This window comes from Prinia subflava, chromosome 3 (assembly GCF_021018805.1).
Source record: "Prinia subflava isolate CZ2003 ecotype Zambia chromosome 3, Cam_Psub_1.2, whole genome shotgun sequence".
Lineage (NCBI taxonomy): Eukaryota > Metazoa > Chordata > Aves > Passeriformes > Cisticolidae > Prinia > Prinia subflava.
The window spans coordinates 87,615,828-87,634,080 of NC_086249.1; the positions used below are offsets into that span (position 1 = coordinate 87,615,828).

At 40.5% G+C, this 18,253-nt stretch overlaps 1 protein-coding gene across 1 annotated transcript in view; it reads left to right on the top strand.

Annotated features, from left to right (window-relative positions):
* Positions 1-15,416, top strand: part of SHROOM2 (shroom family member 2) — a 118,863-nt gene extending 103,447 nt beyond the window's left edge. The window contains exons 7-10 of the mRNA XM_063392816.1: positions 2,091-2,642; positions 3,530-3,710; positions 8,196-8,468; positions 12,568-15,416. Of these exons, the coding sequence (XP_063248886.1) occupies positions 2,091-2,642; positions 3,530-3,710; positions 8,196-8,468; positions 12,568-12,834 (1,273 nt within the window). The 3' untranslated portion in view covers positions 12,835-15,416. The remainder of the gene's footprint in view (positions 1-2,090; positions 2,643-3,529; positions 3,711-8,195; positions 8,469-12,567) is intronic.
* Positions 15,417-18,253: the final 2,837 nt, after the last annotated feature.

Genomic DNA, 18,253 nt, shown 5'->3' on the forward strand with positions numbered 1-18,253 from the left:
TCTTGTTCATCAGCAGGCCAGAGTGAGTGTGTGTGCAGGGTTTCTTGCAGTGATTAAGGCAGAATGATGTGTGTGGGGCAAATACTGATGGTGTACATAACCCAGCTATTGCCAAAGACAGCTACTTAGCAACAACAAAGCTGAAAAGAGTGCATCAACAGAGTTCCACTAAACCTAAACTCAAGTCAAGGAGAGACTGTTGGTTGGGTTGAAGCTTTAGAATGTCCACTCTGAAGCAGAGTTGCTACAAGTCAAAATTTCATGTTGCCTGTCCACAAATGGAAAACCTTCAGAAATCAGGAGGGTAGTGATTGCAGAAACAGAATTTTTGAAGCACCTGGTGTTGAACTGTCTTTGCTTCTAGTTAAAGCAATCAATTTAATGATAACTTAAGTTTCTGGAAAAAATCCTTGACTAGGCTGAGAGGAATGTACTCAAAAGTCTCAAAACAGATGCTGGGCATTTTAGGTGAAGAATTCCACTCAGCTCACTTCTTTTCCAGTTACCTCCCATACATTTATGCGTTCATCTTATATTTCCCCCAAATTCCAAAATATCTTCCTCTTCACATGTTAGTGGAGTTTCAAATGTGTGGGCTTTAAGTAAAATAAGCAAAAGAAAGGGTAGGGGGTGGTGGCTGGGCACTGCCCAGCTCTGCTGCAGTCAGGAGGAGAGTCCCAGTCTGCAGGTGGGGAGCTGGGCCTGAGCAGTGGGCACAGAAGTGAGCTCTTTAAAATGACAGTCCCCTTGAATGAAAACAGCCTGATGAAATGGGAGTGGGGAGGTTCAGCATGGGCTGGATAACCTGCCCCCGGAGTTGGATCAGTATGTCAAAGCATGTCCACAAAGCACTAAATACCTACTGGAGGGCTGCATGTTCATTCAGAACCAAATATACCATTAAAATACAAGATAAAACTTCTGAAAAATGTCGAGTGAAACAGATTCTGCTGTTACCAACAGTACAAAAGTATAAGCTTATTTTAAGGAAAGTGACACACCCACACTTAGAGGACAAGAGCTGTAGTATGTCTTGGTCACTTATCTCAAAGGCAGCAAGCTACCCAGACAGATGAAACCAGATATTTTAGCTAGTAGGCAATGTTCCTTTCCTTGCTGTAGAGGTTCCAAACCCACATTATGACAATAATTTTAAACTTTTTGCAAACTCAGAACCACTAAACTAGACTTCAGTTTCTTATATGGTTTACATACAGTACAGATGTTTCTGTAATGTTATTTAACATGTTATTGTCCAGTTTAAACATCTGTTAGCCTCTGCTTTAAATAGCTTTCCTTACTGAATGGCTAAGGTAGCCCTTTGTGCTATGCAGTACAGAACTTCTGCTACAAGCTTCTCTTAAAAAGAATATTCAGAATTGTATATTATCCTTTTCAATGGCTGTTTTTCTTCTTTAAGTGGAAAACTAGGATGCTATGGTGGGATCTATTTATTAAGCTTCTATGTCATATGTGAAATTTTATAAATGAAGATTTTTTTAACCATGTAATTAAGTTTTGAATGATTTCCAGATTTCCCATGTGTGATTCTTTGTTATTCCTGTAGCTCAGCAAAAACCTAGCCTGTGGGATGCTCCCATCTGGCCTGTTGTCTCTTCCCTTGGAAGAGCTGAGAATTGATGTGAGGGCATCACAGACTCCCCAGGCAGCTCAGCCAAAAGGCAAGGAGGGCATTGCTGGGTCTGTGTGAGGCAGTGAGGATGGGCTGAGGGTGCGTTTTCCTCTATGCCTGCGGCAGCACAGGGGTAAAAGGTGGTTCAGCAGAGCTGTCTGAAATCCAGGGCCTGACTGCTGACATTGGACCCTCATGTTGATGGAAACAAACAGAAATCCTGTATCAGGAGTATTGTACAAGGCTGATGGTAGGATACCCTACAAATGAACTAATGATACTATTTAAAATTTGTGGGCAGAAAAGAACAGGTAGATTTACGGTTTGAGGTTCAGTGCTAGGAATAGTCTATTACCTCACTCTTATCTGTCTTTTTGGACTTCCCTTCTGATTGACAGATATGAATTGAGATTCAAGGTTCTTCCATTTCTAAGGATGAATTTTGTTGATTTTTCAGAATTGAAAGGGTCATAGACAATAATACCACAGTGAAAATGGTTCCCATCAAGATAGTTCATTCTGAGAGCAGCGCAGAGAAGGAGAGTCGGCAGAGCCTTGTGAGTACCATGGAGCCTCCTGCTTTACCCAGTGGTTTGGAGAAGGACCAGATTAAAACACTCAGCACTTCTGAGCAATCCTATTCACGATTCTGTGCTTACACCAGGCAAGGTGTAGAGCCAGAGCCAGAGGCCAGAACCAAACCAGCTGACCCTCAACCAGCTGAAGAACCTGGGAGCAACTTGAAGGACAGCAGTGCTGCCACGCAAGCATCCAGCTACGTAAAGGCCAAAGAAAAGACCTTTGAAGACTGGAAGTCAGAAGAACTCGCCAGAGAGATTGTGGGAAGAGATAAATCTCTAGCAGACATTCTAGATCCTAATGTGAAAATAAAAACAACAATGGATCTGATGGTGGGTATATTCCCTAAAGATGAACATCTCCTAGAGGAAGCTCAGCAGCGGAGGAAGCTTCTGCCAAAAGTTCCCTCTCCAAAAATTTCAGAAGAGAAGTGAGTATTACCTTCTGTAAGCTGGTATGTCCTTGTAAGCTTCTATCCAGAGTGTGTCAGTATTCCATGGGGGCTGGAGGTGAGTCTTCCTTCTGTTGAGGATCTTTTCTGAGACTTCTGTGATGGAATAGTAGTCAAGCATATACTATTAATAATACCATTAATGACAGAAACAGTGTTGTACAATTGTGAAAGATTTACAAGACTTGCCTGAAAGCCAATTTTTGACAACTTAAGAAATAATTAAATTTTGTCATTTCATCATGATTTTGTATTTTACCAACGTCATCCAGTCTAGTAACTGCACAGAGAAGGAACAATATTCTTGCTTTTTTATGTGATGAAAATTTATGAAGATGACTTGAAGTGGGTGTTAGGCATTTCCTATAAGGAAATGAGATCAAAGAAAGAAAATAATAGAATTCCATCCATGTTGATGTTCTGTGGGGTTTTGTTTTCTTGATACAAATTATTTGATAAGTTGTATCCTTCTCAAGAGGTTTGTTTATGATTCCCTAATCAAAAAGTTAAATACCTATATTGTACTATCCCAATCCATTAGGATACTGTCTATGACACTGAGGATTTTTTTTTGCACTCCTTTGTAAAATGTAACTTTCCATTTTATTTCCAGATGCAATATCTTTGATGCATTTCAATTCTTGTAATAATGTATGATCTTATGCGTGATTTCAGTTTTGCTGAGCATGTACTGAATTCATACAAATTTTATTCACAGACAGTGTTTATTTATCTTATTTACATAGGTAATGGCTTTCTCTTGAACCTCCTGCCTGCTTGGTGAAATGATGGCTCTAAAGCATTCTCATTTCTTTTCATTGATTAGGGTGTCAAGGCAGTTAATGAAAGTTTTGACTTTTTCCCAGGAAAGAGGAGCAGAGTGCACCATCTGCCATCTCCCTGACAACCAATTCTACTTACTACAGCACATCTGCACCAAAGGCAGAGCTGCTGATTAAAATGAAGGACATGCAGGAGCAGCAGCAACAGCAGCAGAGTGAGGATGATTCTGAAGATGAACTGGATCACGACTTGTCAGAGAAGAAGGTAAAAGATATTTCTACAAGTGTAATGGGAAGCTCTGAGTTCTGTTCATTATATTAACTGTGAATTTGTTTGACTAAACACTGCTCAATAAAAGGCTTTCTACATATACAGGATCAGTTGGAAAAATCAGCCTCTTTTGGTTCTGGCGGTTTTTTGTTTGTTTTTGGTGATGAGTTAAGTGTACGCCTGTGAATTTAGGAACTTCATATTAGGTGCTTCTTGCAACTTGTTGCATGTTTTGGAAAGTCTCAAGTGGAAAAGTCTTGAGGAGGTTATTTTAAAATACCATTTTCCATTTGAGGTCCTTCTCTCTTTCTGACTATTTAAAAAAACCCCAGCAGTCTTTATGTATCCCACTGAAGCTGGTGGTGGTTTTAGGTGTTCCAAATTTTTGAAATTTAGGTCCAGAATTTGGGTTTGTCTTGAGAGAGAAGGAACATAAATACACCTTCTTTTTTCTTTTTTCTTTTTTCTTTTTTCTTTTTCTTCCCCTTTGTTTTCATGAACAGGAAACTATTTCTCCTGCCTCCCCAATTAATAATGATTGTGGGAGATAACTAATCAGCCTGGTGGATTCAGTGGAAGTTACTTGTCACAAGAGAAGGAAGAAATCTTCTTACTAATCCCCACCCTTTGGTGTTTTATTTCTGATCAAAGGTCACCATCATTCCCTAGATACTACAATGTTGATCTGACGTTTGTGTGGAGAAAGTGTTGTCCTACAGTAAAATTATTGCATTCATCTCATTAGTAACTTGGCACAAAATATTTTAATCATTGTTCCCAGTATGGATAAGCTGGAGGAAATGTTGTGTTTGATCAAGTAAAGTGATGTAGTTTAACTCTGTTTACCTAAGCCAGTAATGCAGTGGTGTGCAAACCTTTGCTGTCCAAGTCAGCTCTCTGCTTAAAAAGCAGCTCCCAGGGTGTACTTGACAATCCAGCCCCAAAGAAATGATTTTTAATTATTAGGACTATATTTAGTCACTAAGAATGAGAGATTTCTACCTGTGGTGCAGAGCAGGCGTGGCTGGCACTGCCTTTGAGTGGGCTGTTGTGTTTTCTGTTTCTTCTGTGTTGTTCAGCCTCCCTCTGCTGCCTCTGCATCACAGGGTTCAGTGTGCTGTGCTCTGCCAGGGGCGTGGTGTGGCTGCAGCAGGAGCCCTTCCCTCACCCTCCTGCTAGACAGCTGCTGAATCCAACAGCTGTACTACTTACACAAATTAAGGATTTCCCTTCATTTTAAATAATTTGGTTTTATCTGGTGCCACACATGATTGTCACATTCATGGTTTTGCTGGAATTAGTTTCATTCTCATTAATTACAGAGTAGGAGGGAGGTAAAATTAAACCTTTCTTGTTTGCCCAACAAACTAAATACTACAACTTTCACAAGCAAGATCACCATTTACTTTTGTTGGTGTCTTAACAGGAAAATCGTGTTTACCATTTTCATACTTCTCCATCCATCCCCCAGTTTCAGTATGTACCACTAATCATATGAGATAGGAAGGTTTTCATGAAGGGCTTTTAGCAGAACCTTCCCACCTTCTCTAAGTGTCCCTGTTGTAGCACACACACCCTGCTGCTTGCTTCTCCCCCTGCTCCTCCACGTGGAGATGGAGCACTCAGTTCAGTGGGCTTTCATCACGGATCTTGTCAGAAAACATAGAAAACTCTGTAAGTGGGTCAAGCCATCTTTATTAAAGGGATGGAAGATACAGCCTGGCCCAGCTTCTCAAATTTGGCAACAGTGTAACATGGCATTTTTAGGGACCTGAACATTTTAATGGCACACTTCATGACCTGGGTAGTTTTAGAGGGGCCATATACCCTGAACCTGTTTCTTGATTCCTGGAAACTGGTAGTTCTGTTATGAGATATCTTAATTGCAGTCCACTGTGGAAGGATTCCTGTATTTGTCATTCTCTGCTCTGCAAACCAGAAATGTGTGGTGATGTTTTTTTCTTTTGAAATAAGTAAAGGAATTTCATATAGAGTTGTGAATTCTTTTATTTTTTTAATTTGATTTTTTTAGACAATCCCTGTATTCCCAGCTAGCAGGAATGGAATCTGTGTGTCTTATGCACTGAGTGTTTTTTGTAGTAAGGAAAATCCATGTGTGGCCGTGTAGGAAGTTTCTCCTTTTCCTTTAGGAAAATTTCAGCAACTGCTGAAGAGTGTAAAAATAATTCATGTATACCAATTTTTATCTGGTTTGAGGCTTGAGTTCCTTAGGAATGGGGTGGTGAGCTGAAAGCAGAGTATACTTTATGTAAAAGCATGCCAAGCAGTGAGCCACCTGAGCAGTGCTCTGCTGAGCCACTTGCTGTGTTGCTAGTCAGATCAGCAAGAATGACTTTGTTTCCTTGTGTACTGGTACAGAATTCACAGCTATAAATTATTCATTTGCCAGTCTCAAGATGTAGACTGCAGCTCTTCTGGCTCAGTAGATATTGAATATAATACAGGTTTTCTCTTTGTGCAGAAGGATGTAGTGAGATCACAGTTGCTGCGTGCAGAGGCTGCTTCATCTGGGTACAAAGCAAGCAGGAATCATAATCCAATTCTTAAGAGATATGACAGCCTTAGTATTTATGGCCTTCTCACCTGAAAAAAATCTTGCCTTAGAGGTTGGCTTCAGCTGCTTGGGGTGTTACTAAACAGGATGTTACTGGGAAAATGGCTTCTTTGTTTTTTAAAGAAAGAAACTGAGAGAGCTGATCTGGACTGGCAGACCATATCAGTAAATGCTGAGCAGCCATGTATCTTTTTTTTTTTTTTAATTAAAGAAAGTTTCAGCACAGCTGCAGAAGTGAAAAAATTTGAGATAATAACATAGAGCACCGCAGCATCCTGCTGTGTTTTGAATGGTGGAACAGCAGCATAGTGCATGTCATCTCAGGGAAATGAGAGTGTAGCACTGTGACCTACATAATCCAAATCAAACTGCATTTGCATTGAGAAAAGGGGGGAAAAAAACCAAATCCTGCAGATTAATCAGTCAGTAAAGCAGGCATCTGTAGAACTGCTTACTACCTTAATCTTTTGGGCACCAAGGCTAACAGATAACCCAGATCCAGATTAACCTGGACTGAGTACATTAAATCAAAAAGGAAAAAACCAGTATGGATAATCCATGGGTTGAATTTCTACTTTCAAAAAGGCTGTTATATTTTCATGGTGTAGTTACTTTCTGTTAAGATGGCAGACTTTGTTTTGTGTTGATTTTTGTTCCCAAAATAAATTGGCAATGACTGTTCAGTGGCCTCTGTGAGCAGCAGCTGCTATCAGTATGTTTCTCAGTAATCATGAAGACTTGTATTCAGATTTGCATTTAGAAAGCAGAGTTCCTAAAGAATGTCACGAGTAATTAAAAAAAAAGCTAGGGGTGCTGTGTAATAATGACTATTTTAAAGGATGTAATTTTCATTCAGAATTTGCACTGAGGTGTATGTTTAGAGAATGCTTTGGAAATTTTTCTTACTTGAAATTAGCTGAATACCAAATAGGCACCTACATTTAAATGAATGAGGCATTTTTAGGGTGTGAATTATCTCAGAGTTGACAGCTGTCTGAACTAACACCACTTGTGCAGCAGTGAAAGCTAATGGGCATTAAAAAACAAGACCTCTTGCCCAAATGCAGGGAAGTAGCACAGAGGGACCCCAGGTGATCAGAGGAGATCTGGATTCTTGGTCTGGTTTCTGTTGGTGCTGCACCTGACATGCTTTCCTAGGGCAGTGCAAGTGCACCTCAGGCAGTGGGGATATAGTACAGAAGCCCCTCAAACTCCAAGTGAGGTTGTGTATTCTCTGGCCTGAGATGGTGATGCTTCTTTGGTCCTTTGGCAGAGTCGCTTTGCACAGCTTTGCACAGGGCTGCTTTGCACAATACAGTAGATTTTATTCCCTGTGCCATAGGGATTATGACTCCCCTACAGAAATGTTGTAAGGCACTGTTAATGCTAAGATTTTCTGAGAGTGGAATGACTGCTGTTGGAGGAATGCTAATATTATGCAGAAAGGAAGAGAAAGCTTGACAGTGCCCTAGTTTTAACTGCACCATGTGGAAAATACAGGATTGTTTTTCTAGTACTGTGTATCTTCCTAAGTGTAGCTCATCAACAAGGTGTTAGGGACCTGATATTTAGAGACACAGGCATGTGCTGTACTTTCTGCTGTTCATAGCAGGCTTTGAAGCTCTCAAAGAAGGAGCAGAGAGGCTTATTGGTAGAGTGAAAAGCCTTCATCTTTTTCCACAAAGGTAATTTGCTTTAACACAGATCTCAGCATTGTGCAGCTTTGTCCTGAACCTTTGAATGCAGAGGTATAGACCTTTGCCACAGGCGTGTATTTGTAATGCATTCATTGTCAAAGCCTCATGGAGGTTTGAAATGTATTACAGTGCTGGCTGACATGACTTTCAGATGTAGGGAAAAATGCAGTAGTGCTAATAAATTCTTATCTCCTTTATTTTCCACAGCAAGAACTTATTGACAGCATTAGTAGGAAGCTGCAGGTGCTGAGAGAAGCACGGGAGACACTTCTGGAAGACATCCAAGCAAACAATATCTTGGGGGAAGAGGTAGAGGCCATTGTGAAAGAAGTCTGCAAACCAAATGAGTTTGACAAATTCAAGATGTTTATTGGTGACCTTGACAAAGTGGTCAACCTTCTGCTGTCCCTGTCTGGTCGTCTGGCCCGGGTGGAAAACGCCCTCAATAACCTGGATGACAGCACCTCTCCAGAAGAACGGGTGAGGAGGGCCAACAGTAATATTCCTGCATTTAGGGAAGCTCTTGGGAGGGGGCAGTTTGCCTGGTTTTGTTTGTCTAAATTGCAGTGCTCAACATGAAGGGATAGTGTGTGGGTAAATCTCATAAGACCTTTTTTTTTTAGATTTCTTAAAACTTTTCTCTTTGCCTTCTCTTCATGGAATACTGAAACTACAAGTGGCTTGCTGAGAAAAAGTGGGTTTGGGGTGCAACATACTAAAAAACAGACTTCTTGGCAAAAGTTTAAAGAAAGAGAGAATGTACTGATAAGAGCATAGAAAGGAGGTGAACAGAAATATCGTAACAATTCAAGAGAAGAAAAGGAGGTTTTGTGCCTTAATACAGAAAGCTAGCAGGCTTCTTCATGTGCAATGAGTATCTTGGTACAAATCTGTAAGGTTGATACAAAGAAAATGCTTCTCATCTGCTACAGCTTCCTTCCACAATGCCTAGTGAGGAGCAAGAACAAGAAACAACAGGAGAAGCCTTTAAAAAAGGAGGGGTGGGGAGGGGAAACAGGGGAAGGCATAGCAAAAAGAATTTTTCAGTAGAAAACATGTTTTACCCAAGCAGAATAGCCTGGTAGTGATGTGGAGGACTCCCAGCAGAAGTGAAAATTTCAGGAGCAGAAGCATTCAAGGTCCTCTTAACATGTTGGATCCCACCTCTGCTTGCAGCAATTTGTTTAACTTCAAATCCTGTCAGGCCTTACCTAGGAAGGAGATACATAGCAATAAAGATATGCACCAAAGAAGAGATGTAGATATGTGTGAAACCTAGGCTAAAATAAATAGAGAGTGTGGAGGGTGTGTGTGTTTCAAGTGAGTTTAGCTTCCACGGTTAAATGAATGTGAAGTAGGATTTTTGGCTTGTAGCTGTGGACTGAAATGCCAGCAGTCCACCTAAGTGTTGTAACAGAATTTTTTCCAAGGCTGTGGCTTCATGTTGTTTCTTCAGCCTGTTGCATTATTTCACACATAAGAGTCAGTAAGTGCTGGGACTGATCTGGAGCTGTGCTTTTGCTCTTTGGCCTTAACATACTTTGATTAATGGCTGTTCAGACCTCTCTCTGACTGAGGTGGAAGGGAAAGTATTTGACAGCTTATTAAAGGGCAGATCAAAGCTTCTGACACTTGAAGAAATTTAATCCCTTGTTAGACTTTTTTCTAAGTGTGGTTGCAGTTGCCTAATGGGGAAGGAGCTGCCAAATGATGTGTGCACATAGGAAACACATTTTGAGAGCTGTGAGTGGGGAAAAGGAAGATGGTGAGGAGGTGGTGTCGTAAGGACAGTGAGAAATTGTCTGTGTGTTCTGATCTCAAATTTATACTGACAGGACTCCAAATCCCAAACATATTTTAATCCCCATTCATCTTCACATGCACTGACACCAGTCTTGCCATAGTAACATCAGGAGAGATCCATCAGGACTGAGATGAGCCCTGAAGAGGAAGACTTGGGGATGTTGATGGATGAAAAGTTCAACATGACCCAGAAGTGTGCACTTGCAGCCCAGAGAGCCAAATGTGTCCTGGGCTGCATCAAAAGCAACATGGCCAGCAGTGAAGGGAGGGGATTCTGCCCCTCTGCTCCTGTGACACCCCACCTGCAGTGCTGCATGCAGCCCTGGGGCACAGAACACAAGAAAGACATGGACCTGTTGGAACACTTGCAGAGTAAGGGCACTCAGCTGATCAGAGGCTTCAGCACTGCTCCTGTGAAGACAGGCAGAGAGCTGGGGCTGGTCAGCCTGGAGAAGAGAATACCAGAGAGGTCTGAGAGCAGTCTGCCAGTACTAAAGGAGGCTTACAACAGGGCTGGAGAGGGAGTTTTTACATGGGCATGTGGTGATAGGACAAGAGAGAATGGCCTTCAGGTGAAGGAGGACGGTAAGATATTAGGAAGAAATTCTTTCCTGAGAGTGGTGAGACACTGGAACAGGTTCCCCAGAGAGGTACCCACCCTCCTCCCTGGAAATATTCAAGATAAGATTGGATGGGGCTTTGAGCAACCTAGTCTGGTAAGAGCAGGGGTTGGAACTATATGATCTTGAAGATGCCTTCCAACCCAAACCATTCTATGATTCTATGAAATACATCTAGAAGCATTGAATTTAGACTGGTGCTTGTGGCTTTTTTGTTGTCCTTTAGTGTTTTGTAGGTTAAGTGATACTAAGTGGTGAACCACTAATGTATCATATAAACAAAACAGGAGATTTTACTTCCATTGTTGGGGAACATATTCCCAGTGGGCACTGATTTTTCTTTCCAAGATGATGTTGTCTAATAAACATTGCTCTGATAGCTTTCCACGTTTTAGGAGCCAGCACCAGCTTACCAGACTTTTTCAATAAAAACAGTCAAATAATGACTGCTGAGTTAATACATTTTGCCACAGGGAACAGTATCAGATATTTCAAATTCAGCTTCTGAAAGGGGCTTCATCTGAAGAGCTACCAGCCCTCTTGCTCTTACAAAGTAAAGCCAGTGTCTTCTCATTGCTTGCACTTTGTGTCCATGTCCTCCTGCATTCATCAAATTCTGGCTAGTTACTGCTGCTCAGCATGCACACACCTGCAAGGCTGCCCTGGGAGCAGTCTAGCCACACTCCTGAGTTTAAGGCTGTCTGCTACTTACCCTGGTGAGTTCAGGAGCACTATTAGTTCCATCTCTTTGCAGCAGATAATTCTGCTTGCGGCAGTATTTTTTTTCCGTGGGCATAAGCTCAAGGGAAGATTAAACTGTTTTTTCTAATAGTGTGTGATTTTTCTGACTTGTCTTCCATAGCTGTCTTGAATCCTGAGTTAATCTAGGCTGTGTATTTTAAGTACACTGAGAGCACAAATCTGAAAACACGTCTCTCTTGAGCTTTGATGTGTCTGTAGAAAGAGTCAGCACAGGATGCATGTGCAACTCTGACAGGTAGGTTTATTAAAGCTCACTGGTCTGTAGCCTCCTTTGTCTCATACTTCCATCTTGAAAAGACTGTTTTATATCCTACAAAAACACTTTTTTGTAAATCCTTCAGGCTTATTAAACAGCATGTGTGATATAACAGAAGGTGCAAATTAAAAAGATGGACATGCTTATTAGAGCAGACTGAGGTTTATTTGAAGAAAGCTTCTCAAAGAAAATTCATCTCTGAAGCAAAGGTAGAAGTTATGGATTGGTACCTCTTAGGGACACTTTTTAATTTAGTTCAGACATCTGCACAGAATCCTTGATGTCAGAGTAAGGCAGCCATACTCTGTCACTGCGAAAAGGCAATCACTTGTGGGCAGACATCTGAACTAGGCTGGGTTGGTGCTGCTCCTGCTTCTCTCCATGTACTGCCAAGGAGTGCACCCCGTGATCCAGGTGCGGCTGTTGGCTCTGCTGACAGTGATGCTGGGGGAGAGGGATATTGCTGCTGTCTTCTGCTGTCCTCATTCTTTGTGTGTTCCTCCATTCAACCTCCCTTTTTCCTATTTTGTCTCTTGTGAAGTCACAAAGCAGAAAGGTTGCAGCCCTTTTTGGAGAATAATGCTTTTTGGTTTTACTTCCCTTTTGCCCTTCTGTTGCCTTGCTTCAGCTTCCACTCTTGCTCATGTCTGAAGACCATAGGACTTGATATGTCATTGAGAAGGCTTGTGAGTGCAGTAGAGTTGCTAAATACAGAGTGTCAAGAGCTGTATGAGAACAAATTGCTCCATTAATTGGTCTGTTTCTGGGTTCTGTAACCACAGCTGTGCCAGTGCTGTGTATGGAAGATGTAAGACAGCTGAGTCTTAATTTGAAGAACTATTCATCAAAGGCAACTATATTGTATACAGCTAGTTATTAAATAATAAAGGAGTCTTTGAAGTAAGGCGTTTGAGGCCAGTAGAAAGTAATGGTGCATCTTTCATTGATTTACAATGCGTTTTATCAGTTTGTTGATGCATTTTTTTAGTCTAAATTTATAAGGAGCATTCTTTTTCCACCTTTCTAAACATTTAGGAAGGTCTCTGTAGACAGAACAGAGCTGAGATTTGAACAGTGACGCTGTTGTCCCAACCTGGTGAACCCAGTGGATTTTTAACTGTTTTTGTTTTCTCCTCAGCGGACATTGGTAGACAAGCAAAAGCTGCTGACCCAGCAACACGAGGATGCAAAGGAGCTGAAGGAAAACCTGGATCGCCGGGAGCGCATTGTCTTTGACATTTTGGCAAACTACTTAAGTGAGGAGAACTTAGCAGACTATGAGCACTTTGTGAAAATGAAGTCGGCCCTGATCATTGAGCAGCGAGAGCTTGAGGACAAGATCAAGCTGGGGGAGGAGCAGCTGAAGTGTCTGACTGACAGCCTCCAACCCGAGCGGCTCAAATAAGGGCACTGGTGCAACCAACGACGGGAAAAATGGGAAAGAAGGAAGGGATAGGGGAGTTTCAAAGTAAATGAGTATCTTAGCTTGCTTGAGTGTCTGGTAGAGAAACAAATGCACAAGAGAAAAATAGCTCTCACAACAGCAATAATGCTCTTTTTTTTTTTTTTTTTTTTTTTTTTTTTTTTTTTTTAATGATATATTTAATTTTTTAGAATACATTTTTATTGCTGGACTCTACAGCTGTTCCTCATTGCTTAACTGCCAGAAAGCTCCACAGAAGAAGAGACATTTAACTTTTCTGCTCGGTGTGTTCAAAGTCTGTGGCAGTTGTGCATGCAAACAATGGTTTTAAGAATAGGTTGTATACTTCCTTCATGTTCAGATGCTGCACAGTCTGCTGGGAAACTCTACAGCAATTCATGAATGCACACACATTTAGAAGCTCTAAATTTAGTGGGTTTTTATGTTTTTTTAAAGACACATTAAATAGGGGAAGCATGCATCTTATAGGTAATATATTCAGATTGCTGAAATGCAGTGTCACTCTGATCCTGTGGCATCAGACCCTTTTTTGTAACATTGTATATAGGATGGCACTTTCCCCTTGCAGAAAACAACTTTAAAATCAGTCTAGTTAAAAGCTTCTTAAGCAGCTTGCAAATCACCTAATGCCTACCTTGCTGAAGATTTTTTTTTAAATTATTTTGCAAGACATATTTGTACACTCTCTTAATGCAATGCAAGTCATTTTCTTTACAAAGTTGTACTTGATTTAAGAAACAGGCTGGAAGTACTGTGCTGATTTTATTCAAAGCATTTTTCATCTAAATTATTTAGAAGGCTCATTTGCTTTTTTGTGCTTTTTTATGCATGTTTTTATTCTTCTTGTCCCAAACCCACTACAGTTCATGGAAATAAATGTAGGTTAAGGACACTGCTTGTGTTTTTCTTCTGGTTGCTCAGCGTTGTGATGGTTTTGTATAGACAATTAAGTTATATTGAAGTTGACCTACATAATGCTGTTTGTTCCTCTTTCTCAGACTACCAAATGCAATAGAAACAATTCTGCCATGTAAATACTGTGCATTACTTGGAGCAACTCTGTGTTGTAACTGTGAACATAAGTGGGGCTGTTTGCTTGTTTGTTCCATTGAACAGTGATAAAGGAGAGGATGTTAGTTCACAGAATCAGATCACTGCTTGTGTTCTCCTGATACTGCTGTTGACTTAGATAATTTCCAGTAGCTCTAAAAAAGGTGCTAACTCACGTTTGCAGCGCAGTAATAGGTTATGCTGACTTGCTTAGGTACCTACAGTGAAATTCTGTAGTGTCTTAAGTGTCAAGTTCTATGTTAAGATAAAGTTTTGGAGGCAAAGAAAGTCTTGGAAGACTTTGTGTACATGCCATTTTCATCGTAGTAAGGAAAAGATTTATCTCTCCTCAGACAAATAGGTTCCCCAACCAGAAGCCATTTTCAAGGCTGATGTGAAAGCCAGTCTGTAGCTAAGCAGGTTGAAAATACAAACGCTCACTTTTGTTGAAAAGAGCAGAGTGTTCTTCCCACTACTCCTGCAGTTTGGCAGCATTCGCAGGAGTTTTTCTGTCTTTCTTACCTGAATCCTCTCTTTTGTGGGGAGAGAACTGGAAAGGCACTGATCAGTGAATTCCTTGTGAGTTGGGGAACTGGGGAGCAAAAATCCTGTGGAACCAGTTCCTTTACAGACAGGTGCAAACATCCAAAGGACTGTTCTCCCTGCACACACCCTTTTGTGCACTGCTTTGTATACCTGGACCAAATTTTAATTGAAATGATGTTGATGTGCATCAGTTGAGGTCAAATGGAGCTACCATTTAGGACCTACAGCTGACCTTAGTTTCTTTCTCCTAGTTCAGAAATGTAATCTGACATCTCACAGTTATTTGCTGCTATGTTCCTAGGACAATTGGTCTCTTTGTCCTTAAACCTACCCCTTAACCATAACAAACTCAAACTAAACATAAATAAATTATGCTTGTCTTTTAGCTTGGAGAAAAGTGTGCATTGTTTTATCTGTGGGATTTGAAAAATTTTACATATTGTGGTTACTCTGAAATGTGTATGTGAAATGTGAATAATACTATAATTACAATGTGTTTGTATACAGTACTTTGATTTAGATCTCTGATAAAAGGTAGCAATATTGTGAAAGCTGTATCTATTATCCTTTTCACAGAACAGTTGTGTAGACACTATTATTATCACCTTTCCTTTTTCAAAACTTAAAATTCACTCACCCCGGAAACGTGAAGATGGTGGCCTCCCAATGTTATATGTAAATCTGTAAATAGCTGTACTGTTGCTTTTTGAAAAAATCTGGTGCTAATGTTTTGCCTTTGGCATCCTGGGGATGGCTGTGTCTTCATCCTTTGTTGTTCTCAATTCTAGATCTCTGTATAGTGAAAGATTTCCACAATGCTTCTCCAGCTGTTTGGATCCTGCAGCCCAGAGTGAAAATGTACAGTTTTCCTGCCTGATACCTAACACGTACCTACTGACAAATGGTATTGCTTGACTTTGAGAAAATAAACTGTATATTTCAATGTAGAGTTAGTTTTTGTGTGCAGTGTTAATGTCAAAAGCTACTGCTTTGCTGCTTTGCACTGTTGGCCATCTCGTGGTGCCTGTCAATAGTGCTTTTCAAGGCCAGGCCAGTTATCTTGTGGTCTGAATTAGTTTGTTGTCTTTGCACAGCTTATTTAATGTTTTAAGTAATCAATCATTCTCAAGTTCCCAGTGTAAGTACCAGAAATGTGTTTGTGTCTATTTAGTGTTTTAGGAGTGTGAATGTGAGATGGCAGAAAGGTAAAATGTGTTATGAGGTTGATAAAATAAATGGGTCTCTCACCACTTACAGAGCACCAAGGGAGCAGTTAAATTTTCCTGCCTGGGCAATTCCACTGTGTCAGCTTCATCCCATGTTTAGAATGGATACTTCATACAGAAATGTCTAAAGTCAGTGGTGCACAAGATTTTTTGCAAGAACAGAACCCTTGTGAACTCTCCAACTCTAACAGACTTCCACAGAAACTGCAGTTTAATGGGGGTTCTCAGGTGAACTCCAGAATCTTCTGCCTTATTGGAAACACTGGCAAGTATGCACAGATTTATAGCAGAGGTGACCACAGATCACAGAACCATAGCCTAGTCCTGGAAATTAATTGTCTGTGATTGTCTGTGAAGATCCTTATAAAACCTAGGAAAAAGGAGTTAGGGAAAGAAAAATACTTGGATATTTGTAGGATTTTTCTAAACTTCTTTTCACCCTTCTTCTCTCTCTCTCTTTGTACATGGACCCACCTGTTTGTGCCTGTTTTCGTGAGCATTAGGTATAATCCAGGATGTCAGCTCCAGAGGAATAGCAGTCTGGTTTTTTGTGTACTATTTGATTTTTTTAAATTGCTTTTCTTTAAGCTGAAATTCAGCTCTTTATTTTCTCTCATGGGGTACTTTGAGATTTCAAAGGAGTCAACATTTCATGACGTTCTTTCCTAATCAAGTTCTAGTGATTAATTTTGGTGTACTTAATTGTCTCAGTTTTTTACAGCTGAAGAAACCTGTTGGCAATTCAGTAACTCTAGCAAGGCCTTATAATATGCAGTAGAAAGCAACTCCTGTTTTAGTAGTGTCTGGTCTTCTCAGTTGTGCAGGTTTTTTAGAGGATAATTTGGTTTTTTTTCTATATACTTGAGCAGGTCAAGCCCACAGAATGTTATGAAGATAAACAATTGCATCTTTAAACTGGATTGTATATTGTCAGTTGTCAGCAGAGGTAAATTGGTCATCACATTTACTTACCACAGTTCCAGTCTGCAACTTAACGAATTATAATGATCCCTAAACTGTAAGATGGGTAACCCATGTGAATTAGCAATTCACCTGTGAAATCTTGGGTTTCATTCTTTCTACCTGCTGCTATGATAACGTTTCTATGAATAAAGTTGTTCCATTTGAAGTAGGTGAACTGATTACATTCCAGAGGAAAATCTGAATTGAAATAAATTGGGTGCAGTTCAGTAGCAGGAGGTAATTCTCACTCAGGCTACAGTAGCACACAGCAAGCAGTGCAAGTATTTAGGACAGTCTACAATAAACACCTTTTTCTTGGTTATAACCATGTGGGCCAGTGAGCTGTTGTGTATCTTGGGCTGTTTTATTTTAGTCATAGCAGTTGAGCCTTTACTTGAACAAAAGGCCAGTGAAATGCAGATTTTTTTCTCACATGTAAAAAACCTTCACAATGGCTTCATTTTTAGATGCTTTGGTATTTCTTGGAAGCAGGCTCCTAGGTTTTGCAGGGGGAGATGGCCTTGTGGCTAGGATGTGCCTTCCACTACTGCCAAACACATCAGTGTTAGTGGAGCCTGTGTTCTCCCTTCCTCTAAGTCCCTCCATACAACAAACTGCTTCCTGGTGAAGTTAACAAGAAATGTATCCTCAAACTGCCATTACCTGCTGCTGCTGATCTCCTTGTGCTGCTGCTGCTGCCAAGAGTGGGACACCAAGAATATCTGTGGGGATTCCTGGCACCTCCTCTGGGGTGAAGCAGGGGGAGGAAATTCTGTGTATCTCCTCCTCTCTAGGTGTCATTTGCTAACCTACAACAGTGCCACTAGAGAACAACCAGATTCCCAATGCATTTCATCTTTTATTGGAATATTTTAATTTGCTGCTCATGATTGTCTTGACACAGGAGAGATTTTAATTAAAGCAAATAGATTTGTGACTGTGAAGCTGAAGATGTAGTGGAAGATACAGAAAAATAATCATACTTACTTTCAGCAACATAAAATCTCCAGCAAAATGGCATCTAAAAAGCCTGCATGCTACTTGTCCCAGGGGAGAACTGTCAAGAATTTTAGTTCCATGTTCCTGTATTTGAAGGGAATTAGTGAAAGAAAGCATTTTCTTGAGTGCATACCGAGCTGTAACTGTGTTAACTACACCATTCATTCTAAGCAGCTTCTGTAAGGTGAGGCAGCACTGGCTCTGAGGAGGCTGTGTTCTGATGTTACCAAGAGTTGTTGATTTGCTGCTGTTCCTTATGGAGAACATAAGGATGATGGATGTCTGCTTTACCAAAACATTGTTTTGGTGGAGCTGTGAAGTCCAAAAGCCTGAGAGGAATTAACAAAATCTTCACGATGAGAATCATTTAGTTTCAACATCTGTTTCACTTCCCAGCTGTCTGCTCTTCATAATGTTTGTTACTGATAAATTTCACTTGTGTCTTTTCTAAAAGCCTCAGAGAAATATAAATACAATGAGCAGTGGCAGGCTAAATAATAAGCAATGGAAGGAAGATAAGATTATCTCAAGATCTAGATATGAAAGGCATGAGTCCTGTGGATACTATTCATTGCCACTCCCAGGAGCTGCAGCCC